Source organism: Orussus abietinus, unplaced genomic scaffold, assembly GCF_000612105.2.
Source record: "Orussus abietinus isolate OABI.00-Male unplaced genomic scaffold, Oabi_2.0 scaffold6, whole genome shotgun sequence".
NCBI classification, from domain to species: Eukaryota; Metazoa; Arthropoda; class Insecta; order Hymenoptera; family Orussidae; genus Orussus; species Orussus abietinus.
This window is the reverse complement of record NW_019396002.1, coordinates 2,275,494-2,291,830: the sequence shown is the minus strand read 5'-3', so window position 1 is coordinate 2,291,830 and position 16,337 is coordinate 2,275,494. Positions and strand designations below refer to the sequence as shown.

Below are 16,337 nucleotides of genomic sequence, written 5' to 3'. Positions count from 1 at the left end.
GTTCCGTGCTCAGGAGACCACTTAGAGATCGGCCACGTAGCCTTCGACGACGATCCCCGGGGCTAGTTCCGTGGTGACACTCTCGGGGTTGTTGGACTCGTTGTTCCTCCCCCAGGCCCCTTCCCTGCCGTACTTCTCCGACATCCGGACCATCTCGTTGGGGCTCCACTCGGGGGACTCATCTCGGCGACTTCCACTGCTTCTGTACACGACATTCGACTCGTACATGTCGTCTCGATTCGACGATCGGTAGCCCGACATCGGGGGCGGCGAAGGGGCGTAACTGTCGTAAATGGGGGTGCGTTTCATCGAGGCTCTCTGGTGCGGAGTTTTCCTCAGCATTGCCTGAAATCATTTCCATCCACCACACTCTAACCTTTGTTTCTCGGCAGCACTGAAAGACAAGTGGAAGTAACTGTCTAACCTGGAAGTTAAAAGGCGGACCATCGTTCTCGTGGTTGTCGTTGTTGTTGCGACGTCCCAGCATCTGCAGTTCGTGGATCGGATTCACGCTGTGGATCGGTATCAAACGTGGAATCAGTTATCGATAAGCCTCATCAAGGAACAGAGTCGACCCTGAAAATCCGCGAGTCTTCGGGAACCACTCACCGACTGTTACTAGGGTTGTTCTTGTTGGCATTGTCCTCAAATTCCCAATCGTTGTATCCCTCATTCCTGGCTCGACTGTCCGGATTCTGGCTACGTGCTGAAGGCATCTGGTTGTAGGGTATCGGCGGGGGTGGGGCGGCTTTCCTAGAACGGATTGACCCGGCACCGTCGTAATCATTCTGCAATTAAAAAGGGAATTACTTGCACCATACAGCTCTGTGCCAAGAAGATCCGTTCTAGAGGAAGTTCTAAAGGGATGTGAAAGTGGCATCCGAAAGGTTCATGAAAGTTACCTACGATCTGGGTGTACCGAATCGTTTCAGACTATTAACAAATTAAATAAATAAAAAAAAATTGAAATTTTATGGGCGTCAGGACCTTCCTTATCGCCTAGANTATATCAGAATATTTATAAAACTTATCTCCAAACTGGGGGCGCCGAATTGTAGGAAATTTGAACACGTGATTGTGGAGGCCCTAGGGAAGAGCGCGATACTCATGAAATTTCATTTTTCAAAGGCAACTGATATATCCTAGACTAGAAGCAAGGCCATATTTTTGTTTGAAAAAGTGAAATTTCATGAGCGTAGAGTTCTTCCTTAGGGCGTCCACAATCACGTGGCGAAGTTTCCAATTATACGGTGCACCCTGTTTGGAGAAAAGTTTTATAAATCTTTTTGACGTTTCAGTATATACATACATATATATGCATGTATGTATATACCGAAACGAAAGTGTCATATATATATTTATACATGACACTTTCATATCACCTTAATTCCAGCGATCATTGGAGAATCGCCATCAATCTGGTACACTGGGAGACATCAATGCACTCCCATCCTGCACAGGCGATATCGTATCTGCAGGGGAGGCACTCATGTCCGCTACTGTACTAGCGTTAACGTAGAGGGACTTACTGAGCGAGGAACGTGAGCGTTGGGGCGTCTCGGCGGGCTACTGGGGTTTCGGGGTTGCTGAAAGCTGGGAGCGGCCCTGCCGCGAGACGAGTCTTCCGGGGGACACCGAACGGGGACATTGGGGTCCCTGGAAAACGGAGTGTTGATCAGACTCTGGGCTCCACCGGCGGGCGCGTGGGCTACGCGGTGAGGTGAGTTCGTCGTTTGAACCTCGACGTCTGAAAATCAGAGAATGGTTATGGAGACCCGGGGCGCCCTCCAGGGGGAACCTCTCTCTCGTGCGAGACAGTCGGCAGGAGTCGCGGGGCTGTCTCTGGGAGAGACGCGGGCTAGGAGGGTGATCCGCGCCGGAGAGAGGCGTCTCTACGATAGACCATAATCCGAGCCGGCATACGTTCCGATAGTGATAGGTCTGTACGTATGGCCCAGGCATGCACGATAAGACATTGATTTTTAACATCTCTTTTGTTATCAGGGAATCCCGACCGTCGAATGTGCAACAAGTGATAGGCACCTCTGGTGTGTACGTTGGCGTTGGCCCAAGGCACGGTTTGTCTCCGAAATGGCGTATCCCAGGGCTCGATTTCGTCGTCAGACATCGAGGATGAAATGGATCTGCGGAACGCATTCTCATGGTAACATATGAAGAGGACCAATGTGGGACTTACCAGAGAGAAGAGAGAGAGAGAGAGAGATAAGAGAGAGATAGAGAGAGAGGGGGCTGGGCTGGGTTAGGGTCCAGGTTTGGCCAGGCTCTAGGATCTCGCCCTTTCATTCCTTTTCTACATGTATACTCTCCACTCGCTCCCGATTTCTCGCCTAATCGGCCCGATCATTCTTTCAGGCTCGCCCTCGATGATGTCCTAGCAGGGTCCAGGTTTCCAGCCGGGTTTCGGGAAGAGGTTCTCGTGGATGGTCCGCGACGACACGGGTCGACGCTTACCCGGGACCTCTCTTCGCTTTCGAGGGATCGTTCATGTAGGACGTGTCGAAGAATGGAAGTTCCTGATGCATGTCGAAGGGTAGCTTATGTACTTGCGGTGGTCTCGTCTGGCCTAAGTACGACGACGCCTTTACTCCCGGGTCGATCCTCTCCAGCGGGACGCGTTCATTCGTCCCCTGAAGCGTCCCCACTATCGCCTGATTGAAGAGATGGACCTGAAGACGAGGATAAACGGAGATACGTTAGCTAGGGTTATTTTAAGTGGGGAGTCTCCTGGGACGGAAGAGCACTCACTTGCTGAGAGAACTGGACTAGGTCCTGGTACCGGGCTGCACGGTAGTGTAGGAGGACCTGATAAAGACTCTTCGACCTCCACTTGCTGCTGTAGAACTTCATGAAGTCCTTCGTCTCCTGGCCCATCTGATCCTCTTTCAGAAGGGGGCCGACTTGCTTCCTCGTCGTGTGTCCCCTGTATGCTGTGGAAGCGAGAATTACCGTCGGAAACGAAATCGTGAAGATCTTGAAGAGTACTCTTCACCGTTGTCGGACACATCAGGGCTGATTGCAGATCAAGTGAGCTTTATATTGAATATAAATTTACTATCTGTTTACAGCTCTCCTTGATCCCTGCAATCGTTCGAGTGTCTCTTCGTATTCAAGTTACCTTTCTGCAGGACCAATGCTGCTTCGTCTTGAGACATTTCGCGGCTCTTCTGCCTCTGCATCGACGCTTGCTTCACTGAAAAAATACCCGTTAATCTCATCTAGAAGAGCGAGGCCCGGAGAAGAACCTCGTCTTCTCGGAGAACGAAGGATGGAACTTTGCCCATCCTTTCTATCAAAGTGTTATCGATCTTCCCGTTACCTACCAACTTCCTTTTTAACCTTGACAACTTTCGAGGCCATGCACTTCCTCGCGAGGAAGGCTCTGAGCATGCACTGCACCTTCACGATCTTCTTCACCTGGGTCTCGTATAATCTGGACAAGTACTCCTCGTTGTAGTATTTCAGGAAAACCTTGGTCTTGCCGATTATCCAGCCCTCCATTTTCAAGCGAATCAGCAACAATCGACAATTGTCCTTCGTCAACTCCACGTTCTCGTCGAAGTCAAACGCCAGGAATTTGTACCTGAAGATCGAAATGATTACTCCTAAAAGTAACAAAGATGGCTTGACATTGAATAAATTCAGTGCTCTCTTTAAGGGGATATGAAAGTGGCATCTGAGGCGTCAATCATTCATGAAACTTTTCTATGAACTGAGTGTACCGAATCGTTTCACATTTTACAATGTGAATATAGAGGTTATAAGGAAGGTCCTCACAACCTATGAAATTTCATTTCTTATAACAAATTTGTAAAAGATTTTTATTTCATGGGTGTTAGGACCATTGTTATCACATAAATGAGTTGGGGGCAGAGATGAGGAGGATCCCTGAATTGAGCCCCGTTGGGGGGTATCAGGTGTCAAGTGCGTTAGCCGTCCACATCCTCCGCCAGGGGGTAGTACAGGACGCGATCGCGCGACCCTACCCGTGAGCAATCTCCCAACTCATCTCTGATATTTCTGATTGTCACGTTTTGTCTTGATCAAGTGCTAGTTTTTCACCTTCTTAGGAATTCCTGGAACGGAATCCTATAAGGATATCCACGTTGCCTGGCTTTGGCAGTGTCCAGGACAGCGAGTGCCCTGATTTGTTGTCGGACCACCTCCTTGTAAAATCCTCGGGGACTCCCCTCAAGATCCGCCCTTATGCACCTCACGAAGTGGGTCCCACCACTTCCGCCTCCTATGGAGAGGTTCTTCAGCACCTCCAAACTGGTGGACCTGAAGATCGCCGCACAGGTTCGCATTTTCCGGGTCTGCGAGAACTGCCCCCGAGAAGCCGTGTTGAATCTCTTAAAGAAGGAAGCAAACGTTCTCATTTAGGACAATCATCAATTAGGATAAGATAACCATTAAGGCATTGAATTGATCCTCAAACGATGCCGTTTTTCGCATTTAAAGCAATGTGCAATGAAGAAGTAAAATTGAAGGATATCGATTAATATTGTCTTCTTCGCCGTTGAATTCTTCTCAACGTTCAGATAGTTCTTATAATTCCTTTCCTGAAGAAAATAATGCGATAAAATTTGGATTAAGTAAGCGGCAAAGAAGTTATGGGTCAACTCGATAGGATTTGATGAAGGAACTTTTCTGCTGATCGGCCAAACCTACTCTTAGTTTTGCAACTTCTTGGCCCATTAACGCAGCACCCCATTTGCTCTTGGCAGTGGTCGTCTTCTCCACGGTCTTCGGCTGCTCCACGACGATCGTCAGGTTGCCCGACTTTGACAATTGATTGACGAACAATTGTCGGACGTTCTCCGTCTCGGACAATCTCATGGTCTCGATCATCTCAGGGGGTACGAAGTCTCTGTTCTTTTCGGGCATCTCGCTGGCGTCGTAGATTAATTTCCCGGTGTAATGGGCGACCGTGAACTCGTGGGTACCAACGACTTTTACGTGGACTCCTCGGGTTCTGCTCTTCAGCTTCTCGAGGACATATTGAGCATCCTGGAGCTGGCGCGATGCGTCGTCGATCAGGTGGAACAAGCCATAACTTTTGTCCATCAGCTGATCGATCGCTTCCTTGTTGTCGTAGAAGTGCAACTGTTGCACCGGGATGTCCTCTTCTTGTTGCTCTTGCTGAGGAAAGCGCGAGAAGGATTAATCTCATACCTCTTTAATCCATGAATTAATTCATTTACCATTTCCCAGGCGAAGACTCTCTGGTTGTAATGGCACTGGAGCTGTTCGTTCATGGTGTTCACGACCAGCTGTTCGATCCTGTTCACAGCGAAGCACTCGAAGCCGAAGAGGTCCATGACGCTGATGCTGAATTTGTCACCACTAAGAAAAGAGGCTTTTAAACGTTTCCATCCCTCTTAGGAACTTGAAGAGCTTATATCAAACGTTCATCAGCGAAGGCAGAGTTGTGCCTTTACACTTACAAAAGAGTGCGAGTAGTGGTGAGCTTCAAATTGATGTTGTTGACGACCCAATCAAGGAGTCTCTGATAAATCGTATTTGCCAGGACATCTCTGGCCTCCTTCGCCTCTTCACATGTGTGCTTCCTGCGAACCGCTGCTCCCTTCCTTATCAAGCAATAGTTAACCAGGGACCAGGTGAACTTCTTCGTGTCGACGCTCAACAGATCGGCCACTGAAACGGTTCGTCACTTTCTTATTAACTTACTCGTTTCGATAGAATCCCTTTTTACTGTTGAATTTACCTGCATTGGCCGTGTCCATGTTTTCAATTTCAGCTTCTCCATTGTTGCCCTCCACGAACCTGACCTCACCCAGTATCAGAATAGCCGCCAGGACCTTCCAAACGAACCCTGCGTGTTCCTCCATCTCCAGGACCCTCAAATCCTCCATCAACCTATGGTATTTACTCGTGTTCCCGTGGGGGTCGTTCCTAACTTTGAAGGAACGCTTGTTTCCGGAACTTTTGTCGCCGATTCGAAGATACCGGTACCTTCTTCCGGGTAGAAGAAAATAATTCCGCAACTTTCCAGTGGCGTCCAGGCCGTCGTAGAAGTAGTAGAAGACGTGGTAGTTGGATTGGTTTCTATACAAAGAACATTGGGCTGATTTAGCGATTCTAATCTCGGGAATTACGTTTTATCTTGAATGTTGCAGTTATAAACAATTACCAAACTGTTCTTTCAAGCACTACTCTTCGCAGTTTCCTTACTAAGTAAATTGAATTTCTTGCACAAATGTACTTGGCTCGAAACTCAACCAAATGGTGAAACGCAAGCCCCTGAAAGAGGGCCGTTCATCGTCCTTTCCACAAAGCGTGTGGTATGTTTTTAAGGCGTTAATACATGTATATAATGTAAATATTAATCTATAATGAACATTTTCTTTGTTTGTTTCATTACAGATACTTTCTACCTCCACTGGAATTATCCCCGATTTACATTCTGCACATCCGAATATACCTATCTCTCGTAGAGACCCGCCACTTCTCCATCTGGTAGAGCCACAAAATGGCGCCGGAAGCTTTTCCAGTCGACCCGTAAGTCGTCTGCACTTGCAAAAGGCACCTCGTCGAGTTCGGATTGAGAGGCGTCGCAGCATGCGTGAAGGCCTGGACCACTTTGATCGCCCTCAGGACTCTGGACCCTGCGTCTTGCAAGCTCTGGTAAAAACAGAAATTCATTTGTCCACTTATCCATATCAGCATCTAATTTCCCATCTTGTAATACCTTTCCCAGGTACATGAGGTGCTCGATGATGTACATCATGTTCGTAGTCTTGCCCGAGTTGCTCTCCCCAGCCAGAAGAATATGCTGCGGTTCCTCGTTGTGCAGGACATCCTGATAAGCGCTATCAGCGACCGCATAAACGTGAGGTGCGTTGTCCGACCTGGACTTGCACTGATACTTTGTGTGGAACTGGAAGCACAAGTAAGCTTACAGACCTCTTCGACCTTGAAGACGCCCTCAAATTTAATCATCATCGTAACAAGGTAAATCAAAAAGAAATTATCGTCACCCCTTCTAATAATACTCGTTCTCACGACATTTATATTTTAGGTCTTACATGGGGTCCGTAAATGTCGTGCTCCTCGTTCGGATTAACGACCAGCAAGATGTCGCCTACAAAGGTCTGGAAGTGGCCCTGCCTAAGTCTCTCGTTCATCTCCTCCAAAATGGCGTCCTCGGTGAGGTTCTCCAGGGCCGCGAGGTCCTCGACATACATCTGCTCGGGAGGCGCCGTCTGGTGGGTCTGCAAATATCGATGAATATCATCATTAATAACCGTTAATTCGACTGCGTCTATTCCTTCCTTTAAGAAGGAGACTGGGGGCCGCTGGACGCTTCCTGTACCTTGAGGAACCCTTTCCTGACGATGACTTCCGGCTTCCTCTCGACTCGTCCCTTCTCCTTGACGTTCATCGCCAGGGCCTTGATTTCCTGCGTCAGCTGCGGAAGAATCGCGATCGGTCGTTAATTGCACCTCCACCGATAGTGCCGTAATGCCGGGTTGCACCGTACAAGCCTCTACTTACCGGGTAGTCGTTTTCCGGCAGTTCCGACAGGAACGGATGTTCCATGATTTCCGCCATGAAGGGTCTGTTGTCGGGGTTCTTCTCGAGGCACCTGAAAATGGCCGGGATTAATCGTGTAGATGAAAATTAAGAGCGCGTTGCAGCATCAACAATACTCCTTGTACACGTTTTACAGGTGTCCCACTAACTCGTTGATGAAGTCGTTGAAGTTCTGCGACCAGTTGGCTGGTCTGAAGAGTCCCGGCGGGGGATTCCTGACGATTTGGAAGAGCGCCCTCGTGGGGTGCATATCCTGGAAGGGCGGCCTCCCATCGGCTAACTCGATGGCCGTGATCCCGATTGCCCAGACATCCGCCCGACTTCCGTAACCGGACTCGGGGTCGCCCTTGCTGGTGACCACTTCCGGCGCCATCCAGTTCGGGGACCCTATGCAGGTCTTCCGCTTGCCCATCTCGCCCTTAATCATCCTGGCCAAGCCGAAGTCCACCAGCTTGATCTCGCCCTCCTTCGTCAGCAGGATATTGTTCCCCCGGATGTCGCGGTGGATGACGTTGTTCTCGTGCAAGTGCACCACCGCCTAGAGGAGAAGCGGAGGCTGAGTCGCGGTCAGGCCCAGCAGAAGAGGCCCCACGGGAATGCCACCGGGAGTCTCATGGGGGGACCCAGGGAAACCGGGGAAATTTCGGAATTCGCCGGCCGGCCGGGCGCGGAATTCTCGCGTTTCTCTAGATTTACTGCAAATTGAACGATCTATAATTTGCGGGCCGGGCCTTAACGCGTGTAACAAGCGGGGCCCCGAGGCCCGGGGACGGGGGCTCCACGGAGTGCACCGGTGCAGCATGCGCATGAAATCATTAATACCCGGCTCATCAGCTCGGACTCGAAGGGACCGTTTCTGTCTCCCTCTCTCTCCCCGCCTCCTCTCGGGACTGGGAGGAAGAGAGAGGGAAGAGCGCAGAGAAAGGGGCTCGCAAAGGGGCACCGAGAAGGAGGGAACCACGGAGAAGCGTTCTCTCGGTAACGCGCACTGCACTTCGCGGGGCATTTATTCCGCGTGTAATTTGCCGGCATTAAACGTCAGGGTGGCCTGATTTACCGCAAGAGTGGCCGTGGACGAATCGCTACCGGGCCCCGGGAACACGTAGCGCGGTGCGCATCGTGCCCCGGCATAGCTGGGGCAAACGTGGAGCATAGATGCGCAATAACCGTGGCATAGCTGCGGCATTACCGAGGCATACGAGGATCATAGTTGGGGCATATATAGAATATAACTATGGCAAAAGTATACTGGGAGACATCAATGCCCTCCCATCCTACACAGGCGATGCCGTATCTGCAGGGGAGGCATTCATGTCCGCCATTGTACAGTATACGAGGGTCACCGTCACGAAATATTCAAGACATATTACCACTCATATATTTTGAGACCGTACAAAACGATGACGATACATCTCCTCGAGTAATTTATGTATGTATATACTTAATAGTGCGGAGGATTAGTATACTAAGCCTTCTGAAGAAGTGTAAGAAAAATGTCACAACGGTTAATTCTTTTAAATTAGGAATATTGTCACGTGTCCCAAAGTATATGATCGGTATTGTATGTACAGCATTGCCGCGGCATGTATAGGATCGTAATCAGGGCATATGTAAAGCATGGCATACGACATAGAGCGTAACATCCCACGAAACACGGTTACATAACAATGATATAACCGTTAGATAACGTTTGGAACATATAATGTAACATACATATGACATATAAGGAAAATGTGTATTACCATTTCTTAGACAGCTATATAACACGGTTATAAAGCAAATAATGTAACGTATTCAGAACATATCGTTAACATGTTACATGTTGCCTTAATGTTATATAACTGCAATGCTAACAAGTTTGTAACAATGTTACCGATACGGTAATAATTCGACGTTATATGATATTAATGTATCTTTTGAATATTCGTTATATATCGTGTTATTCCAATGTTATTTCATTGTAACATAAGGTGTTTAGTGGGATAGGTAGACTTGGAAAAGTTTAGGAATATGTCATTTCGATAAGTTTCAAGTTGGGCAAGAAGCGGGTAAATTTCTGGGTCGACTGTAGCCCTGGAGTGGATTGCGCCCGTGGCCTCTCGTAAGGGAGCACGCGAGGTATGGGTTTCATTTGTGAGGAGGTTAATTAGCGGGCCATCTCGGCTGTCTTATTTGTAATTTATACCCGACCCATTGACGCGTCGCTGGGTCCGTCGCGGCCCTAAGATGGCTTCGACTCGGACTTTGATCCGACGCCTATAGGCGTCCCCTGGATGACGAGACAAAGCCCGATGGCCGCCATCGGCCTCGGGACGCACCATCCGGCACGATTATGTTATAATAACCTGGCTGCCGACGCTACCCACCAGGCTCCACGCAGGTGGTATTTATTGCAGGGGGAGCGAGAGAGAAAGAGAGGCCGCGGGAAGACACCTTCGGCTCGTGCTTCGACATTCCTCGGGAGCCATTGGACCCTTGGAGTCCTCCAGACACCCAGGTGAATATTTCCTAGACTTTCGCTACCGACATCCATTTACCTTGATCACTTCCTTCAGGGTGTAGGCTATGTGCTCCTCGCGCATCTTCTTGTCCGCCGCCACCAGACCACGCACCATGTCCATCACCGGCCCGCCCTCGCATAGCTGTGGACAAGTCCTCTCGTCACTCTCTTCTCAATGATTGCATGGTAAGAAATGAATATAAATGAAGAAACGAGGGTGAAAAATGTCCCGCAGGGAGATTACGCCCTGGGAATGCCGTACGATGGCGGAAGCAATCTGGATCTTCAGGGTCTCGGGATTGGATCTTGGTTTGAACTCTTTCCCTCTTCTCGGAGGAATGCATTATTAAATCTCCTTCCTTCCACTCCGGGCATTCCTCGTTTCTTCGTAGCCTAACATCGAGTCGGTTCTTCGGTACTCTTGCGAAGGCAGCGAAATGGAAGGAGAGCGGTCAGGGGGGCCATTTTTTCTTTGGCTATAGCTGTATTGCTGTGCGCAATAATTTTATACAAAAAGAGAAGGAAAAAAGGAAAAAACGGGAAAACAGGCCGTAGGTTTCCTCTCCTTCCGTTTTGCTATCTTCGTAATGTATCGCACAAATGTATTTGGCTCGAAACTCTTACGAGTTTTTTTATCACCCCAGGGGGTGGAATACATATATTCTACGTCCATGCCCATGCATCGAAGTCTCTTCATCTTAACCCCCTACAGGTCCAAAATGGACACGATTATAATTAATTTCTGAAACTCTTGAGAATATGCAAACCGTATAAAGCTTATCGTAACCACCCCTGAAGATTCAGAATTAAAAATTTCGAATCGAGATGAGGAGGATTCGAGCAAAGGTACTCGCACTTAATGGCGGGCTTTGTAAGTCAATCGTTGCAGGCTTGCAGCCGGAGAAAGGAGAGAATCAGGTGGCCGGGGGTAGAAGGGGGTAAAAGGCACGCATAACGACAATGTGGTAGAGATTTATCGCCGGCGATAATTCATATCAAGCGTTTTACGGGCGTACCTGCAACCACGTCGGCGGCGGCGCAACGCCGCGCCAAGTGCACGTCCCGTGCACCTCTTGTGCACTTGGCGCGGCGCGGCAAAAGCAGCTTTTGCCCCCTTCCCCCCAGGAGAGGGGGGGAGGAAAGGAGGGAGGGGGGCCGTTACCTCGCGAGATTTTTAACGTCCCGCAATTAATTCCCGACGACCCCCCCGACTCACCCCGACCCCCTCGGGATCCTCTTTTTACCGGGCGAATCATTCTCCAGAGACATTGTACACCCCGAGTCGTACGTTAAATCGATAAAGAGGAGGGCCAATTACAATTTGCGAGTCGTTATGCTTTTCGACTCCAGCGGAGGTCCGGCTGTAAATTACGACGCGGCTCCTCGGATTTCGGTCACTCTCTTTTCGACGATGTACTCGTCTACCTGGCTGCTGGGATTTACTGGCGACACCTGGGGTTCGATGTTTAGTAAAATTAAATTTAACTTTAACAGGCAGTTCTTTATGTTTCTAGGGTAATGGCGGTTCGAGTAACTTCTTGTGCTTTTGTGAGAAAAAAATTGTTTCATCGGGAGATGAGGAAAGCAAGCGGCCTAGGTCGCGGTCGCGACACTCGGGCAGGGGGTTGGGGGATTTTTTTAAGGTTAAGGGGATGTTTTCACGGGTCGAAGAATTTTTCTCAGGGGGACGGGAATTCTCCGGCACTCCGCGAGTGCTGTCGCGAATTCGTCGCTCGCAATTTAAGGACAAGTCATAATATTTAGGCCCGCCCGTGGAGGTCCGCCCGTAAATTAGGGCCGCGACGTGGCAGGCCTCACCTGCGTATACGAACGAGTTTAATGATTGTTTAATGGCCACGCGTGTCGTAAATTATCCGTGTATTCGACCGTCTCAAATGCTCGAAATTGCCTCGGGCCGAGGGCACGCAGGGGTGGAGGAGCCGCGTCGGACCGAGCGGGGGGAATCCCGAGGGATTACGACGTAAGCTCTCCCGAGCGCGTCCTCCCAGTTCGATTATTATTCCCGGTCACTTATCCCTGTCGAAATATGCCGATTCATGTAGGAGAAAGTATTAATTATGAAAATTAAAATCTGGGGAGAAATTTATCGAGCTCGTTCGTCCTCACGGTTGAAGAAATATGGTCTCGAGGAAAATCAAAATGCGTTCCTGCGATTTTTGTATATATATATATATATATATATAAAAGAAAAAAGGGAAAACAAGCTGAGAATTCGCAACACGTCCTTAGGTTGTTTCACTTTCGATTATTATTCCCGGTCACTTATCCTTGTCGATATATGCCGATTCGTGAAGGAGAATGTATTAATTATAAATATTACAATTTGGAGAGAAATTCATCAAGCTTATTCCTCCTGGCGACATGTGAATTAGAAAATAATGTGAAGTTTTGGGTGAATATGAAAATGTGTCCTTGCAATTTTGTTATACATATAAAAGAAGACAACTGCTCACCTCCATGACGAACCAGATCTGATCATGCTCGGTCTTTTTACCAGATCTCTTCCTGTACATCCCATAAAAGTCCGGGAGATTCGGATGCCCGGCGAAGTCCCGCAGGACTCGGTACTCCTCGACGATCAAGCCCTGCGTGTCCGGGGTTAGTTTTTGGATCTTCACGGCCACCTTTTTATTCCCTGGGTAATCGAAGACAATATCGAGATCATTTTGTATTAATTTCCGACATTTTTTACCCACCAGCCTGAGTGTCAACGGCCTCGTAAACGTCCCCACAGACTCCGGAGCCGATGCAGTCGTTCAGGATGTACCTCTTCCCGGGGTCCTGGATACTATCGAGTCTCTGGAGCGTCCCTTGGCCTTCTCTATTGTCAACTTCTTCCCTCCCCCGCCTGCCGCCCCCGCCACCACGTCTCCCGTAGTCGTCCATCTCTCTACCGACCCTTTACCTCTGCAACGAGATAAAAAATCAATTCAGCACCCCCTTCTTCCTTTTCGCTAATTATTAAAATTCAATACTAGAGTTACCATCCCGGCCTATCTAGAAAAAAATAACCGATGGTCTTACTCCCCGTGAATAGCGAAGGAAAAAATAAAAAATTGAGGAGGTGTGGAGAAGATCAGGGGTGATGATTTGCTACCGGCCCTTTACCTCTGCAACGAGACATTAAAAAATCAATTCAGCCACTCCTTCTTCCTTTTCGCTAATTATTACAATTCGATACTAGAGTCACCATCCCGGCCTACCTAGAAAAAAATAACCGATCGTCTTACACCCCGTGAATAGCGAGGGGGAAAAAAAAAATTGAGAAGGTGCGGGGAAGACCAGGGGCGGAGATTCGGCTTTGTTGAGAGCGACGATATCCAATTTGTTGCATTTACAGAGGTGACATGGACTCGAGAGGATGTTAGAGATGCTGCTTCCGCGTGCAGGGATGCATTCTGCTGCATCCTGGATCGCGAGAGAGGGTCCGGAGGGAACGTGACGAGGTGGAATCCCAAACTCGAGGATCGACACCCTGCGAGAGGGCGAGGAGAGAAAGAGTTACAAAGGCCGAGTGCTAATTATGTATTTCTTCCAGAGTGGCTCGAACACGCCGGGTTACCGTTAATTACCTCGAGAGCTCGGCTCGTTTCCGCCTTTAAGAACCGCCGGGAACCCGAGGATGCACTTCGGGGGCGAGGTCGCCTTGATTTAAGGATGCACATCCCGATTCCCGAGACTCGAGGACACTGCACCCTTTATACAATTCTAACCACAGGTGGATCCATGCCCTTTGAAATCATATTTTCCCTCAAAATTAAAATAACCGTTTCAGTCGAGAGCGTCCTAACATTTGAGACTAGGTTCTTCTGCACAAAATGGCGCTTCTGCATGGATTCAAAGTTAAGGTGGTATGAAAGCGGAATTCCCGGAGTCAATTCTGTGTTTATGAAACTTTTCTCGAGACTAGATGTACCAAATCATCTGAAATTTACCACGTGAATTTGGAGGGCCTTATGAAGGTCTTGACACCCGTGAAATTTAATTTCTTTTTTCTTTTTTATATAAAATTAGAAGACCATTTATGAACAAATGTAAACAAAATAAAATTTCATGGGTATCAGGGCCTTCCTTAGGGCCTCCATAATCTCGTGGTAAGACTTCTTAACGAATCGGTACACTCGACGTGGAAGAAGTCTCATGAAACGCCTCCTTGGGCGTCACTTTCATATCACCTTAAAGTGAAGGATTAGATAAAATATTGACAAACAAATTTGAGGAAACAATGAAATCTCACAGGTGTTAAGACCTTCCTTAAGACCTCCGCATGTCTGTGAAAAAGAAAAAAAAAGAACATGTCAGACGATTCGGCACGCCCAGTTCGCAGAAAAGTTTCATCGCCTTAAGCTTCCTCACTTTTGAGGACGAATCCGATGGGTCATGCAAGTCCTTTTCAGGAACATCGATTGCTTCTTGAAGACCCCAGGACTGGAGGGGTACGGAGAAACAATAATTTCCGAGCTTTCTTATTTAAAAGCATTTTCTTTAGTGAACCGAATTTCTTTAAAGCGCACATTCTTTGCGTCCGAATCGCCAGCCTTGAAGACGTCGCCGCTGTTTTAGACAGCGATCCGCTTATGCATATGCTCGGCGCAAAGCTAATTAGGGGGCCTCTCATTTGCCGACTTATCGTCTGCTTTAATGCGCTTTGAAAGGGCCTCGGGAGCCCCTGAATCCAGAAGCTCGAGGACGCCGTTTTCCCAGGGCCGCGTCGCGACGGCCCGCAAGATGGCGGCGGTCCTCGGCCGCTCGTGCGGTGCACGCCAAGTACGCCGGCAAGTACTTGTGGGGCCTCGTAAACCCATATCCGTTTATCGGCTCTCCGCCGATTACGTAAGGTATTTAGTGCGCGAATCCGTGGTTCTTATTCCCGTTTCCGTGGCCGAGCGAAGGTGCGAGCCCTCGCTCGTTACTTCGAGAAGTCCTCGAGGAGGTTCCCGAGGGACTCGTTCGGTTTGTAGCGGCGAACTACAAGGGACGGGAATCGAGCCTCGTTAATTGGATTCGAACTCGCCTCCCTGGGGAATCCCTCGGCCTTATCGGCACCGAGCACTCGCCGACTCGACCGATAACCAGAGGAAGAGTCGCCGTGGAATCCTCTTCAGGGTGTTCGATCCTCCCTTTCGCTCTTCCGAGTCTTCGCCGACCTCTTCGGCAACTGGCGTCCTTATCGGGGAAGTCCCGACTCCTCCTCGGTCTCTTCCATGCCGGATTAAATCTCGAAGGTCGAGGCCGATTAGCTCCCCCTTTATTGGAGTTCCATTCTTCAAAGTGTCTTCTTCCCTTTGGGTCGCTCACTTAAAGACGTTCAGGAGATCCAGGGAGCTTTGGAAGAAATAATCTATTCTGGATATGCACTGTGGAGAAGTCCATTCGGTGGAGTCTTAAGGGGATGTGAATGTCGCACATGAAGGGCCAATCGTTCGTGAAACTTTTCTTTGTACGAAATTTAATTTTTAAAATTCTTTACGAAAAAGAAAATTTTCTTTATTATTAAGACCTTTAGAATCTCCACGTTAACGCAATAAAGATTGAAACGGTTCGGTACGAAAAAAATGTTTCATAAACAATTGGCCCTTTAAGTGCGACTTTCACATCCCCTTAAGACTTCTCCATAATGCATATCCAGAATGAATTATGTACTGCACTGCTATATAAGCTCATGTGCAGTATGTACATTTCGATATCCTCAACGTATAATCTTAAAACTGCTCCCAAAAGAAATACTAAAATAAATAACGACGTTTAATTTCACTGTTATCAATGACTGCTGTCAGAAATATCGAAAGTGGATTAAATTGCAAAGTTATTGCGTTCATCATTGAAATCTCGAGAAAAGTTCAAATTTAGGGCTCTTTAGGGTTAGGACAAGGGTTATGGTTGAGATAAGAAAAGCGCAGACGCTCTCCTTGAATTCTTCACTGTGAATAATTAATTTTGGGGTAAATTAGAGTTAGAACAGAGCATTAATCAGGCTTAAACCAGGCCTGGAAATACGACTTTCCGATCTATTGCATTTAGGAGACGCTGTTTCTTCTTGGCGCGAATTGCGAAATATACAAAATGGCCGCCTCGTTGGTCAAGACTCTGGAAACTTCTGTCCAGGTTGGCGGGTCGCATAATCCACCGATTTGTCCGCGCGGCGCGTTCCGTGTAACTCGGCTTTTTGCACCTTGTAATCGAGACGCGTCGGTCGGTAAAGAAGGACCCTGTCCCGTTGGTAGCAGTGTCCAGAGCGGTC

The 16,337-nt window shown here is 48.4% G+C and overlaps 1 protein-coding gene across 1 annotated transcript; it reads right to left on the bottom strand.

Moving 5' to 3' along the window:
* Positions 1–21: 21 nt before the first annotated feature.
* Positions 22–12,982, bottom strand: LOC105704445 (neither inactivation nor afterpotential protein C). The gene is made up of 23 exons (XM_012433660.2): positions 12,793–12,982; positions 12,550–12,731; positions 10,113–10,217; positions 7,725–8,113; positions 7,537–7,627; positions 7,355–7,450; positions 7,068–7,253; positions 6,731–6,919; positions 6,464–6,663; positions 5,747–6,087; positions 5,466–5,676; positions 5,223–5,364; positions 4,690–5,160; positions 4,081–4,370; positions 3,342–3,601; positions 3,137–3,211; positions 2,767–2,948; positions 2,473–2,687; positions 2,044–2,144; positions 1,530–1,747; positions 610–788; positions 425–512; positions 22–345 (listed from the first exon to the last, which is right to left on the bottom strand). The coding sequence occupies exons 1-23, from the start codon at positions 12,980–12,982 to the stop codon at positions 22–24; spliced, it is 4,725 nt and encodes a 1,574-aa protein (XP_012289083.1).
* Between the last annotated feature and the right edge of the window lie 3,355 nt (positions 12,983–16,337).